At 42.3% G+C, this 10,611-nt stretch overlaps 1 protein-coding gene across 2 annotated transcripts in view; it reads right to left on the reverse strand.

The window, feature by feature from the left end:
* The window catches only part of LOC130045750 (pre-B-cell leukemia transcription factor 3), a 218,528-nt gene extending 208,145 nt beyond the window's left edge, over positions 1-10,383 (reverse strand). The window contains exons 1-2 of one of the 2 annotated variants that reach the window (XM_056138587.1): positions 9,712-10,383; positions 8,719-8,792 (exon numbers count right to left, since the gene is read on the reverse strand). In XM_056138587.1, the coding sequence (XP_055994562.1) occupies positions 8,719-8,792; positions 9,712-9,911 (274 nt within the window). In that variant the 5' untranslated portion in view covers positions 9,912-10,383. The remainder of the gene's footprint in view (positions 1-8,718; positions 8,793-9,711) is intronic. The other variant, XM_056138586.1, reaches the window with a different exon arrangement.
* Positions 10,384-10,611: the final 228 nt, after the last annotated feature.

The raw sequence follows: 10,611 nt of genomic DNA on the forward strand, positions 1-10,611 counted from the left end.
TTAATAGACCAACACTCCCAATCAAAATTATAAATAATCTGGGCCAACTGCAGAGTAATGTCTATGAACAATTATCACAAAACTAAAACCTGGATGGCTGTCAGTTGGTGGCAGAGTTCTTGCTTTCATAATAAATATAAAATCAATTTCCTGTTCTAGTTCCTATTCCAAGTTGAAAATGATATATCTGACTATGAATCCCAACTACCTTCATCCTTAAGTTTTTTTTTTTTTGAAAGAAGGTGTGTGTGTGGAATGGGAGACTTATAAGACCACCTATGTCAACTCTTCCCCATCTGAGGACATTTGAATATTAACACCTCCACATAATATGCATGAGATTGTCAATTCATCTATATCTTTTAAATGCAGTGATTTTCCCCTCATCAAATGCCGCTCAATACTTCAGTAGTCCCTCACAATAATTCCTCTATAAATTCCAATTTGCAAGGCTTAGTATAGCTGGAAGCCTGTAGAAGTCTTTTGTTAAAAATAATAACACACAATTTCAAAAGCTTTTTGTTCCCATTTCAATCAAAAATAACTTCATATGTTTTAAATGAAATTTTGCAAGTAATCAGAGACTAATGAGGATTCATTGGTTTAACTAGTTCAGGGAGTCTGAGAAGGGAATGAGAATTTAAAGTAACCAAGTATTTCATTTAGAAGAGCAACTAATGTGTAGGTACACTAAGCCCTCTTCACTGGGAAATGTAATCAGGACTTTGTCTCGGGAGACTCTCATCCCCCTCTATATGTGCATATTCCTAACTCCCATTAACATTAACAGGCACCACGCATGCACACCACCGAGCTGCCCGTCTCGAGAGTGTGCATGCATGGCAGCTGTGGTGACTAAATAATCCATATGGCTCTGAAGAGAAGTTATGGCTTATTGGGCCTATAGTCACGATGACAGTGGGAGAATTCATACACTAGAACCAAGCCTCAATGAGTATTTTATCTACACTCTCTCCAACCAAGCTCCAGATTGCCAGGATTTTGCAATTCTACTTCTAAGTGTTGGTTTACGCAGCGAGAAGGTCCAAGTTCGAGAAAATCTTAACCTTCTCATATGCCTGAAGTTCTGTCCTTCTCCCTTTGCAACACTCCCCTGGCAGCATCACTCATGCATTTTCTCATGAGATATAAAAAATCATATGGTAGCTCTATATAGAGAAAATCAAAAATCTGAATTAAATAACAAAATTAGCAAAGTTATAATGAAGTACAAAATTCCTTCTTCAACATGATAAATAATATGGTTATTTTTTACAATATTTCATAATTTATACTGAAATAACTTATTTCAAGGGCAAAGCTTAGCCATTAACTCTAACTATTCCAGCTTTTAGGTATTCACATTAGTGTATTAATGCTTATTTAATATAGTTTCCCGAGGCCCAGTTCAAAAACTTTTCCTATCTCCCTAGTAAAGAAAATATTCTTGTAAAATTCAGTTGAGTGAAGATACTGGAGCACAAGCACACACAAGTTTATACTTCTTCAAAGAAGGGGTTAACAGTTTACTAGACAAGTTGCTGAAATTATGCTAACAGGGAAAAAAGCTAGATGACACAAAATTCTATTTTCATTCAGAGAAAGTATAATGAAAACTTCCTATCTGTACCTTCAATTAGGTCAATTAATATTCAGGAAAAAAAAATCTGTAACATTAAGTTTAAATAATCATGGGGGGGGAAGAATCCACTAATGTTCTAGAAGCTTCTCTAGACCTTTCAATCAATTTTATTTATATGCAAAACCAAGAGAAACTTTAAAAAAAAAAAAAAACAAAGCTCCTCCTGATGCTAAAGCTCTCAATTTACTGACAGGCAAATGGCTTCATGCTGCCACTTAATCTCATTTCTTGCATAATGCCCTCTAATTAGCATATCAAAGTGAATTAATACTTCTAGGGCATTAGCAATGGGGAAATCTGCTCCAGGCTCACAATAGCAGTTAAGAGAGAGCCAAGAAATCCTCAAAAACACCACAAACCACTTTGCATTGCAAAACTGTTCAATTTATTTATCCTCTCTCTCTAAACACTTTTACCGCACACTGTTTTACTACTGTTCACCAAACAAAATGATAATTGCCAAAGTTACAAGCATCTGTAATGCCTGTTTAGAATCTTAATTTAGATTATGTTACAGATAATTTCTATATGCAACCATTTGTTCCATTATAAGTGTTAATATAGAGTGTGGAAATGTTGACATTCACAATTAGTTAATTTGAATTTGAAATAAAATTTTACGGGATTTTAAAATTTATTAATTTTTTAATGTAAAAAGCCACCTGCTGGACTCTGAACCCTAAAAAATATGCATTGAAAACTGATGTATCACATAAAAGAAAAAAATCACTTTGCCATAACAGATGTTGAATCTCCCAAATTATGGTTTAAACACTATGAGAAATCATCAGCATTAAAAAGATTACATTGTATACTAAGTTCTCATTAGTATGATAACACAAAAAGGGTTATTGTTCAAAACAACATTTTTTAAGCACTTAAACTGAAAAATGTACAAAAACTTCTAATAATTATTTTTATTTAATTACTTTTGGTTTCAGTTCTACTCAATCACTACCATGCAAAGAGTTTGTGCTAGATTCACTCAACTTAATGCCAAAGTAAATAACTGTTACCATCAAAAAACTATGATATAAATATAGAATGGCTATGTTAGAAATAATTTTACAGATTCTAGTAACTATTCTGCCTACAAAGGGAAAAATTAGAATTAAGAGTTGAATATTAATATAATTTTTTCAAATATGTTCAGTGTCTGATGTATAAAAAGATACTTTTTTTTTAGTGGCCCTTCAACCATTATTTATCAATTTGTTAAAATAACACTATCACCAGGTTGTGATAGCAACTTGTTAGATTAACTTAGATAATTTTGTAAAAATATGTATCTATGATAGCAAGGCCTGGAAAACTTTGGTCAATTTATACTACAGTGATGATAATCATTTACATCTTCATACTTTTAGTCTCAAATGGCCTACAGAAGTGGAACAAATGCTAGAAAAGGTCAAAGTAGGAAGGGGAGAGAGGATATATACAAGCATTGTCAATCAGTTAGTACCTAAATCATGCAGATCAACCTGATAAATGGCCAAACACAGCCTGCTGAGAAAACAAATAAAACATTATTCTCATAATGTCAATATTGAAATAACAAATATCTATAGATGTTGACAAGTATATAAATGGGGGAAAATAGTCTAAAAATCCTTAGGTAATTTAATATATTGGTGCTAATGTATTAAGTACTTATTCTGACCGGGTACCTCAATGTGATGTTATAAAATAAAGTGATAACTAATTTAGGGTGTGGTTCATGAAATGAGATTTCAATTCTTCATATATCTTCATCCTGTACTATCAAAATAAAAATCTAACTAAGGTCTTAAATTTCAATCTCTATGTATCCATTTATAAAATTTGTAAAGTAAAACATAAATATAGAGCAAAATTAATTAAAATGAAGAGGTCCACAGTACAAAACAGACATATTTTATAAAAGTCAATGAGCCAGCGTGCTCTATGGAGCAACTCAAAGCTTCTTTTACCCTGTATTTATTATACTTTTGATTCAGAATAAAATTGTGTAAATTAAGATTAAAAAATACAGAAAAGTGAAAAAAAACTACCAAAACTACACAAATCTATAATAAAAATTTATTTAAGAGCATTAATAATAAAATCTTCACTAATACTGAGGTACAAAAGAATTACAGCACCGATAAATGCTAATACAAGCAGATTCAAATGTTTTTAATGGGAAGGACAAAAAAAGGATGGAAGACTGCCCCATGATATTAAGATAACATCTACTTGATGCTTTATATCATGAAATTTTAAACCTGTATGATAATAAGACTTTTTTTTTTCTAGATTTTCTGCAAATATATGTATTATCAGGATAGGAGAGGAAGGGTAAAAAAAGGTTAGAAAAATGCTATTCTTTTATATCCTCACTTAGAACACAGAGCTCCAATAAGTTATATCAATACACAAAAAAGTAAGGAAATAAATGATTTAAAATATTTTTAATTGCCTTAAGGGAAAATGTGTGTTAAAGCAATATAATTCATGACAAGATAAACTGTCTGCATTATTTCCATTTCATCATTTAATATTTCTAATGTAAGCAAAGTCTCAAAGTTTGTTCCAAAGTGATTTTCAGAAAGTTGGAAGTAACAGAGAAAACCAGATTTAGCCAAATGTTGCTGAAGGTGGGTGATGTTCTTAGAGAATTCAAGTTTCTTCTCTTCTGACATGTTTCTAGTTCTAAAGCTGTGCACATAAAAAACTTTTTAAAAACTATAGCATAAATGTAATAAAACATAAAAATGAGTCATGTGAGAGCAATGCACTTATTTTCTTAACTTTGGGACATATAATGCTAATTATATTGGAAATATACAAGAACAACTAAAAAGCAGGTAGCCAATATACACAGTAACATTTAAACTCATATATAACAATTTTAACATTTCTCACTAAATTTTAACTTGACAGACTATGCCCTTATACACTGGGAACTAAGGAATTACACAGCACTGTACAAAGAAAAATGTACAAGTTTTTAGACTGAAGCACTGAGAATTAAAAAAGAACTAGCAAGAAACTACAATGAGTCTATAACCTTTAAGGTTAGAGTTTGAGAGGTGTTGACTGGGAGTACTGCCCTGGCCCTTTGAAAGCCAGTCACACAAATAGCAATAAAGATAAAAGGTTTAGTCATCTAGATCAGGCTCTAAAAGCAGATAAAAACTCAGAAGCTACCATTCTTCGTCCAGTTTTGACATCCAAAATTCTTAGGGCCCTTTTTGGGGATGGTACCTTTAAAAGTATAGCATTTTTAATAATCATTTTCTTCCCTTTAAACATAAAAAATACTTCAACCAGCCCAACCAGCCAAGCAGGCCTTTCTCTTCCCCTGCGGACACCTCCTGCAGTAGAGAAGTTCATTAAGTTTTATGATCTTCCCAAGTCAGTCCTGCTTATAAGCCTCACAAAGGCCACAAATCTGGCAAACCATCATGTATGCCATTAGACATTACTAGTAAATGAACGCTATTTAGAGTTTGTGGTAGTAATAAATCAGAGTTTGGTTGGCAGCTATCAACATGGAGTATTGTAACCTACTGTTTAGAAAGAAAAGGTTGTACCAATTTATCTTTATAATAAACAATATTTTTTCACAATGTGATTCAAATATAGTCTAAAATATTGGGTTTTCATTAAAAATGTTTAAGTACTTTTTTATTAAAAAAGAACCATTTATTTATTTTATTCATATTTTCAGAATTAAGATGTTTGGAAAGAGGGCAGATTAATGAGGATGGAATATTTCACAATGGAAAGCATTCAAACACTATTAAGGTGGCCAAAAAAAAGATGTGAGGGAATGTACCAAAAGAACTATGTAGATAAGTTGATCTAGTATAACCATGATCATTTAAAAAGAGATAGATGGTAAAACATGGGTTAAAAAAAAATTTAACATAGCAATTATCTGAACAGCTTATATAACAGTTTAAAAGGACAAATATGATCCTAAAGGCTTTAACTTTACAGTTGTTTTCAAAATGCATAAATATTACAATTCAATAATAAGACATTCCTATCCAAAATGAATTAGATGATGAATTCTACAAAAGCATACATTTTCAAGAAAAATCAAGCATCTCATAGTTAAAAGTATACTTTCCCTGTCTCTGAATAAGAAAATACTATAATTGTGGTAGATTACCCGTTGATCTGTCAGAAGGGAAAAATACCTTTTCTTGTTGGAGTGGAGGGTGTTGGGGGGCAGGGAGAGGATGTTTTCCAAACCAAATCTCAAGTGCATCAAAACTGGCAATGTTCACTACATTGCCTGTTCAGAAATCTCAAAATCTGCTGGCAGATCTACGAATACATGGAATTTTTTAGAAATAATTTTATCTTAGAAGAAGCACAACTGAAATTACATTATCCACTGAAGTGACAGTTTTTTCCCCCACCTCCTCACTAGTCAACCCCCTACCCCGCCATTATGCAGAATAGAGTCATCACATACCATTCCCAGTTTCTATTACAAATGATTAGGTAAACTTTCTATAATCTAGAGAATTAATTCTTGGAAACTGTATTATTAAACTCAATAAAATGATCTGAAGGAAAAGCTTATAAAATATACATATATTCCACAATGCTTCTAAGTTTATAATGCTTCCAAAGCTTTGACTGTGGGAACAGATGGGGGTTCGGGAGGGGGGAGAAGACCTGGAATTTGCTGCCCAGATTGCTTTGCTTTGGTAACACTAATAATCGACCCAGTTTTACTTTAAATCAAGAAATCTGAGTGCAGCATCCCTGTTTCCTTCTAAAGATGATTTTGGAGGGTGAGGAGGAGCTATAGGTAATAGGGGAGAGCAGAGAGCAGAGAAAGAGCTTCACCCCCATCAATCACTCGGTACTTAAATCTAGTCCCTCTCGAGCTTAGAGAGGCTGGCAGGAAGATGCCTCTACCCAGACAGCCGCCTTCACTGTTAGCTGTTGGCTTTTCAGAAAGGGATAAGGGGCAAACTTGCTTTGGTTAGCCAAAGCACAAAAAGAGGATCTCATTTACAAGTTATCACTGAAAGGCTCAGAAACAATTTTCAAAACACAAAAATTTCCTTTGTCAGCTACCTCTTCTTATTAAATAGCAAAAGCCCTACCAAAGCTGTCTCTGCCAATAATTCCAGGCTGAAAAGACTTGTTTCTTTTTCGTAACTCACCTTTGACGTGAGGTTGACTATACTTTCCTTTCAGAATGGTGCAACTAAGTCTTGTGCAAATAAGCAAGTAGGATTTACGCTTCCTAATTGAATTCTGCCTGCTGCTAAATGTCTAAACAAGAAAAGCAGTTTTCTGGGTTTGGGTCTCAAGATGGATAGGCCAAAACTTCAAAATACAAATCATGAGAAGGGGGCAAGAGAAGAAGAATATCAATCCCCTCTCCCTAGTAATATAATGCCGTATAAAGTTGAATCAATCTTAATATTCACAACACAGTCAATACCCCAGCGCTTAGCTGTCAGCAGAAACTGAAGTGAAGCTCTGATAGCCAGAAAGCCCTTGGACATTAAGCAACATAATTTACTGAGAATTACATACTTTTAGCCTTCTAAGCTAAGAATCTTCAAGATTGAATGTGTGTCTCATTTAATAGTCAGATAAAAATTATCTACTGTTCTAAATCACAATGCCTTTTAAAGGCAGCTTTAAAAAAATCAGCACAGAGGTAAAGTTAATAATTTTAAATGCCTGTAATTTTAAAAATATAAAATATGCCTTTTCAAAAATCATTCAATGAGATATAAGAAACCATATATATTATGTGAAAGAAAAGCGGAGAAAGTACTATGTAAAGTCCTCAATATTTGCTATTATTTATGGTTCTAGCATACATAGCACACATTTTAGTAGATAGCAATACCCACCACCACCCTCCGTTGATTACTTTTAGGATGAGAACAGAATTCGCAAGGCAAAAGATCTGTTTAAAATGTGGACACCTCTCTTACCAAAACTAGCAAATATACAGCAGTATGTTATTTGTATTCAATTTAAACACAATCTAACCTTTAAAAAAGCAATACTTGAGATAAGGACAAGTATCTTGACTTTAACTTTCTCTTCTTTGCTTCTCAACTTCTTTTTTAAAAAGCAGCTTTGATACCATGCATCCGAAATGCACCTCTTCCAACACCTCCCCCAGGCAAAAAAAAAAAAAAGGAGACAGCAAAGCTTGTTTGATGCACTTGTTTGCCAGGTACAGGGGGCAGATCATGCCCAATTAACATATCTGGATTAACCTCTAATTCCACTTGAGATGCAACTACCAAATCAAGACTGAAATATCTTCAATTTTTAACCAAAAATTTAAGCCGAAATGAACTGCCAGAAATTTGGCTAATGTGTAGATTTCACTATAGATTTATAGATTCCATTCCAGCACCTCTACTAAATCTGAGTCTTCCTCTGCTTTGAACACTTCGAAAATTATTTACCCCACATTAGTGGCCCTTATTCCAATTTATAATTTATGTTCACCAGAGTAGTGAACGCTGTAGTGACTTCAAGCATCAAATTTAATGGAAGTATTAGGAGGAACACATTGCATATGCCCACATCGCTACCCTCTCTCCCTTCTTAAAAGTAATCTTCCCAACTAAAACACTAATTCAAACATGCCACTGGGGTCTGTCCAATTGTAACTGATCTCCCATCTGCTTGCACCGAAGCTTAGGGATGTCTAAGTAAAAGTTCGGGCGGTGCTTCTCCCAGGGTCCCGCGGACTAGGTCCTTAGCATCCAGTCTCCCATAGCTCCTTTTAAAAACTGACACACAATCAAGGAGAAAGGAGCGGGAGAGGCCAGCGGGCGCTCCGGGCGCCCTCCCCGCCTGCTGCCAGGGGCAGCCGCTCGGGGACGGCGACCCAAGCCCGCCCGCGTTTACACTTCATTTTGCACCAGGAGCGGAACTGAGAAATCGACTCCGGATTTATTGCAGTTTTTTTCCTCAAGATCAGAAGGTGGGAAGAAGAGAATGATCAAAGATGGCGGTGCCCAAAAGCAGCAGCTCTCAACTGGAGAGTCGAAGGAGTAGCTCCGACCCCACCTCGGGGGTCTCCGGGCCCACCGCGGGGCGCCGCGTCTTACCTGTTTTCTCTTTGATCTCACACAGGACGCTGAAGAGCGCGGGCTTCATTCTGTGACAGTTCAGAGCATGTTTCCTTTTGCAAAAGAAAAAAAAAAGGAAAAGAAAAAAAAGGCAAAACACAAAGGTATTAGCATCACCTATGGAATAATATGGCGCCCTCCTTTAAGTTATAGCCCCGGGATTTCATGCCGGGCCCCCAGCTTCGCGAGGCTCCCCGGACCCGGGGCAAGTCCCACGAAACTCCACTTGACTCGTGAGCGACGGCCGGCGGCGGCGAGCTCCGGCGGGGAGAGCGGCGGCCCGAACGCGGCGCGACCCGCCGGCCGCCGGGGCCACCGCGGGGCGCGAACCCGCACCCGGAGCCGCGATCCCGGGGGCCGGTGGGGCGGCGGCGCCCCGGGGGGAGGGCGCGGCGCGGCGTGGCCCGGGCCGCGGGCGGCGGGCGCGGCCGGCGGGCGGTGACAGCTCGGCAAAGTTTGCCAGGCGGCCCTCCCCGCTCCGCGAACTTGGCCGCCCGCACCCCGACCCGCCCGGCGCCGGCCCGCGCCCCGCGCCCGCTCTCCGAGGGAGCCCCGCGGCCCGCAGCCTCCGGGCGCCGGCGCGCCGGGCTCGGGGCCCGCGGAGAAAGTTGCACTTGGCCGTGGGCGGCCCGGGCCCGGTCGGGGCGAAGGACGGGACGCTTGCACACCCCTGGCGGGGGCCGGGCGGCGATCGGGCCGGCCCGGGCCACCGAGTGGGGGCCGGGGGGCGCGCACACCCGCGACCCCCGCCGCCCGGCTCCGTCCCGACCCCGAGAGCAACTTTGCCGACTCCCGCCGGCGTCGAGGGGCGCGGGCCAAGTCGCCCCGAGGCCCGGGCCGGCGGCCGTGGTGGGGAGAAAGTTCCCCGGCCGCCCCGGGCACCGACCCCCGCCCCGGGCGCCCGCCCCCCGCCCCGGCCCCGGCCCCGGCCCCCGCACACACACAAAAGATGCTTAATGAGACGACACCAACTTTGCTTGCGCCTCGTCCAAGCTCTGGTCGGTGATGGTCATGATCTGGTGGAGGATGTCGCCGATGTCCTGCTTCCTACCGTCGCCGTCCGCCCCTTCGTGGCCGTGCGGGGGCGGCGGCAGCGCCATGCCCCCCTGCACCGAGTGGCCGGCCAGGTTCACCCCGGCCAGAGTCTGCAGCATCCTGGATTGATCGTCCATCCCGCCGCGCGCGGGCGGGAGCGGGCGGCGGCGGCGGCTGGGCGAAGGCTGAGGCGGCAGCGGCGGCGGCGGCGGCGGCGGCGGCGGCGAGGAGGGAGGAGAAGAAAGAGGGGGAGGGGGAGGGGGCGGCGGCCGCGCGCTCCCCGCCCGCGTGGGGAGGGGGCGGCCCGGCCGGCGGGGCCCGCGGCTCTAGGCGGTGCGGACGGGCGCCGGGCTCGGGCTTCCGCCGCCGCCGACGCTGAGGACCCGCGGCGGGCGGAAGCGCCGGGCTCCGCGCCGCGGTGGCGAAGGCGGAGGCAGCGGCGCCCGCTGCCCTCACGCGGCCGCCGCGCCGCCTCCTCGCCTCCGCGCGCCCAGCCGGGCGGCCCCGCGCAACTTGCTCCTCAGCGCCCGCCGAGTTGCCGGGACGCCCGCTGCCCCCCGCGCCAGCCTGCGCGCTCCCCGCCCTCGGCCGCCGCCCGCCGCCGCCGCCGCCGCCGCCTCAGCCGGGCGGGATCCGAGCCCCGGCGGCCCCGGGGGAGGGAGCGGCGGCGGCGGCGGCGGCGGCGAGGGAGGAGGCGGGCGGGCTGAGGGGAGCGCGGGGGACGGAGAAGGAAAGTTTGGGAGCGGGCCGGCCGGCGCGGCGGGAGCGCGGAGCCCGATGGAGGGCCCTGGCGGGCCGCGCGCCGGGCGGACAGCAGATTGATGGGGCGGGAGAAGT

This window comes from Sorex fumeus, unplaced genomic scaffold, assembly GCF_029834395.1.
Source record: "Sorex fumeus unplaced genomic scaffold, SorFum_2.1 ptg000129l, whole genome shotgun sequence".
In the NCBI taxonomy this organism is placed as follows: Eukaryota; Metazoa; Chordata; class Mammalia; order Eulipotyphla; family Soricidae; genus Sorex; species Sorex fumeus.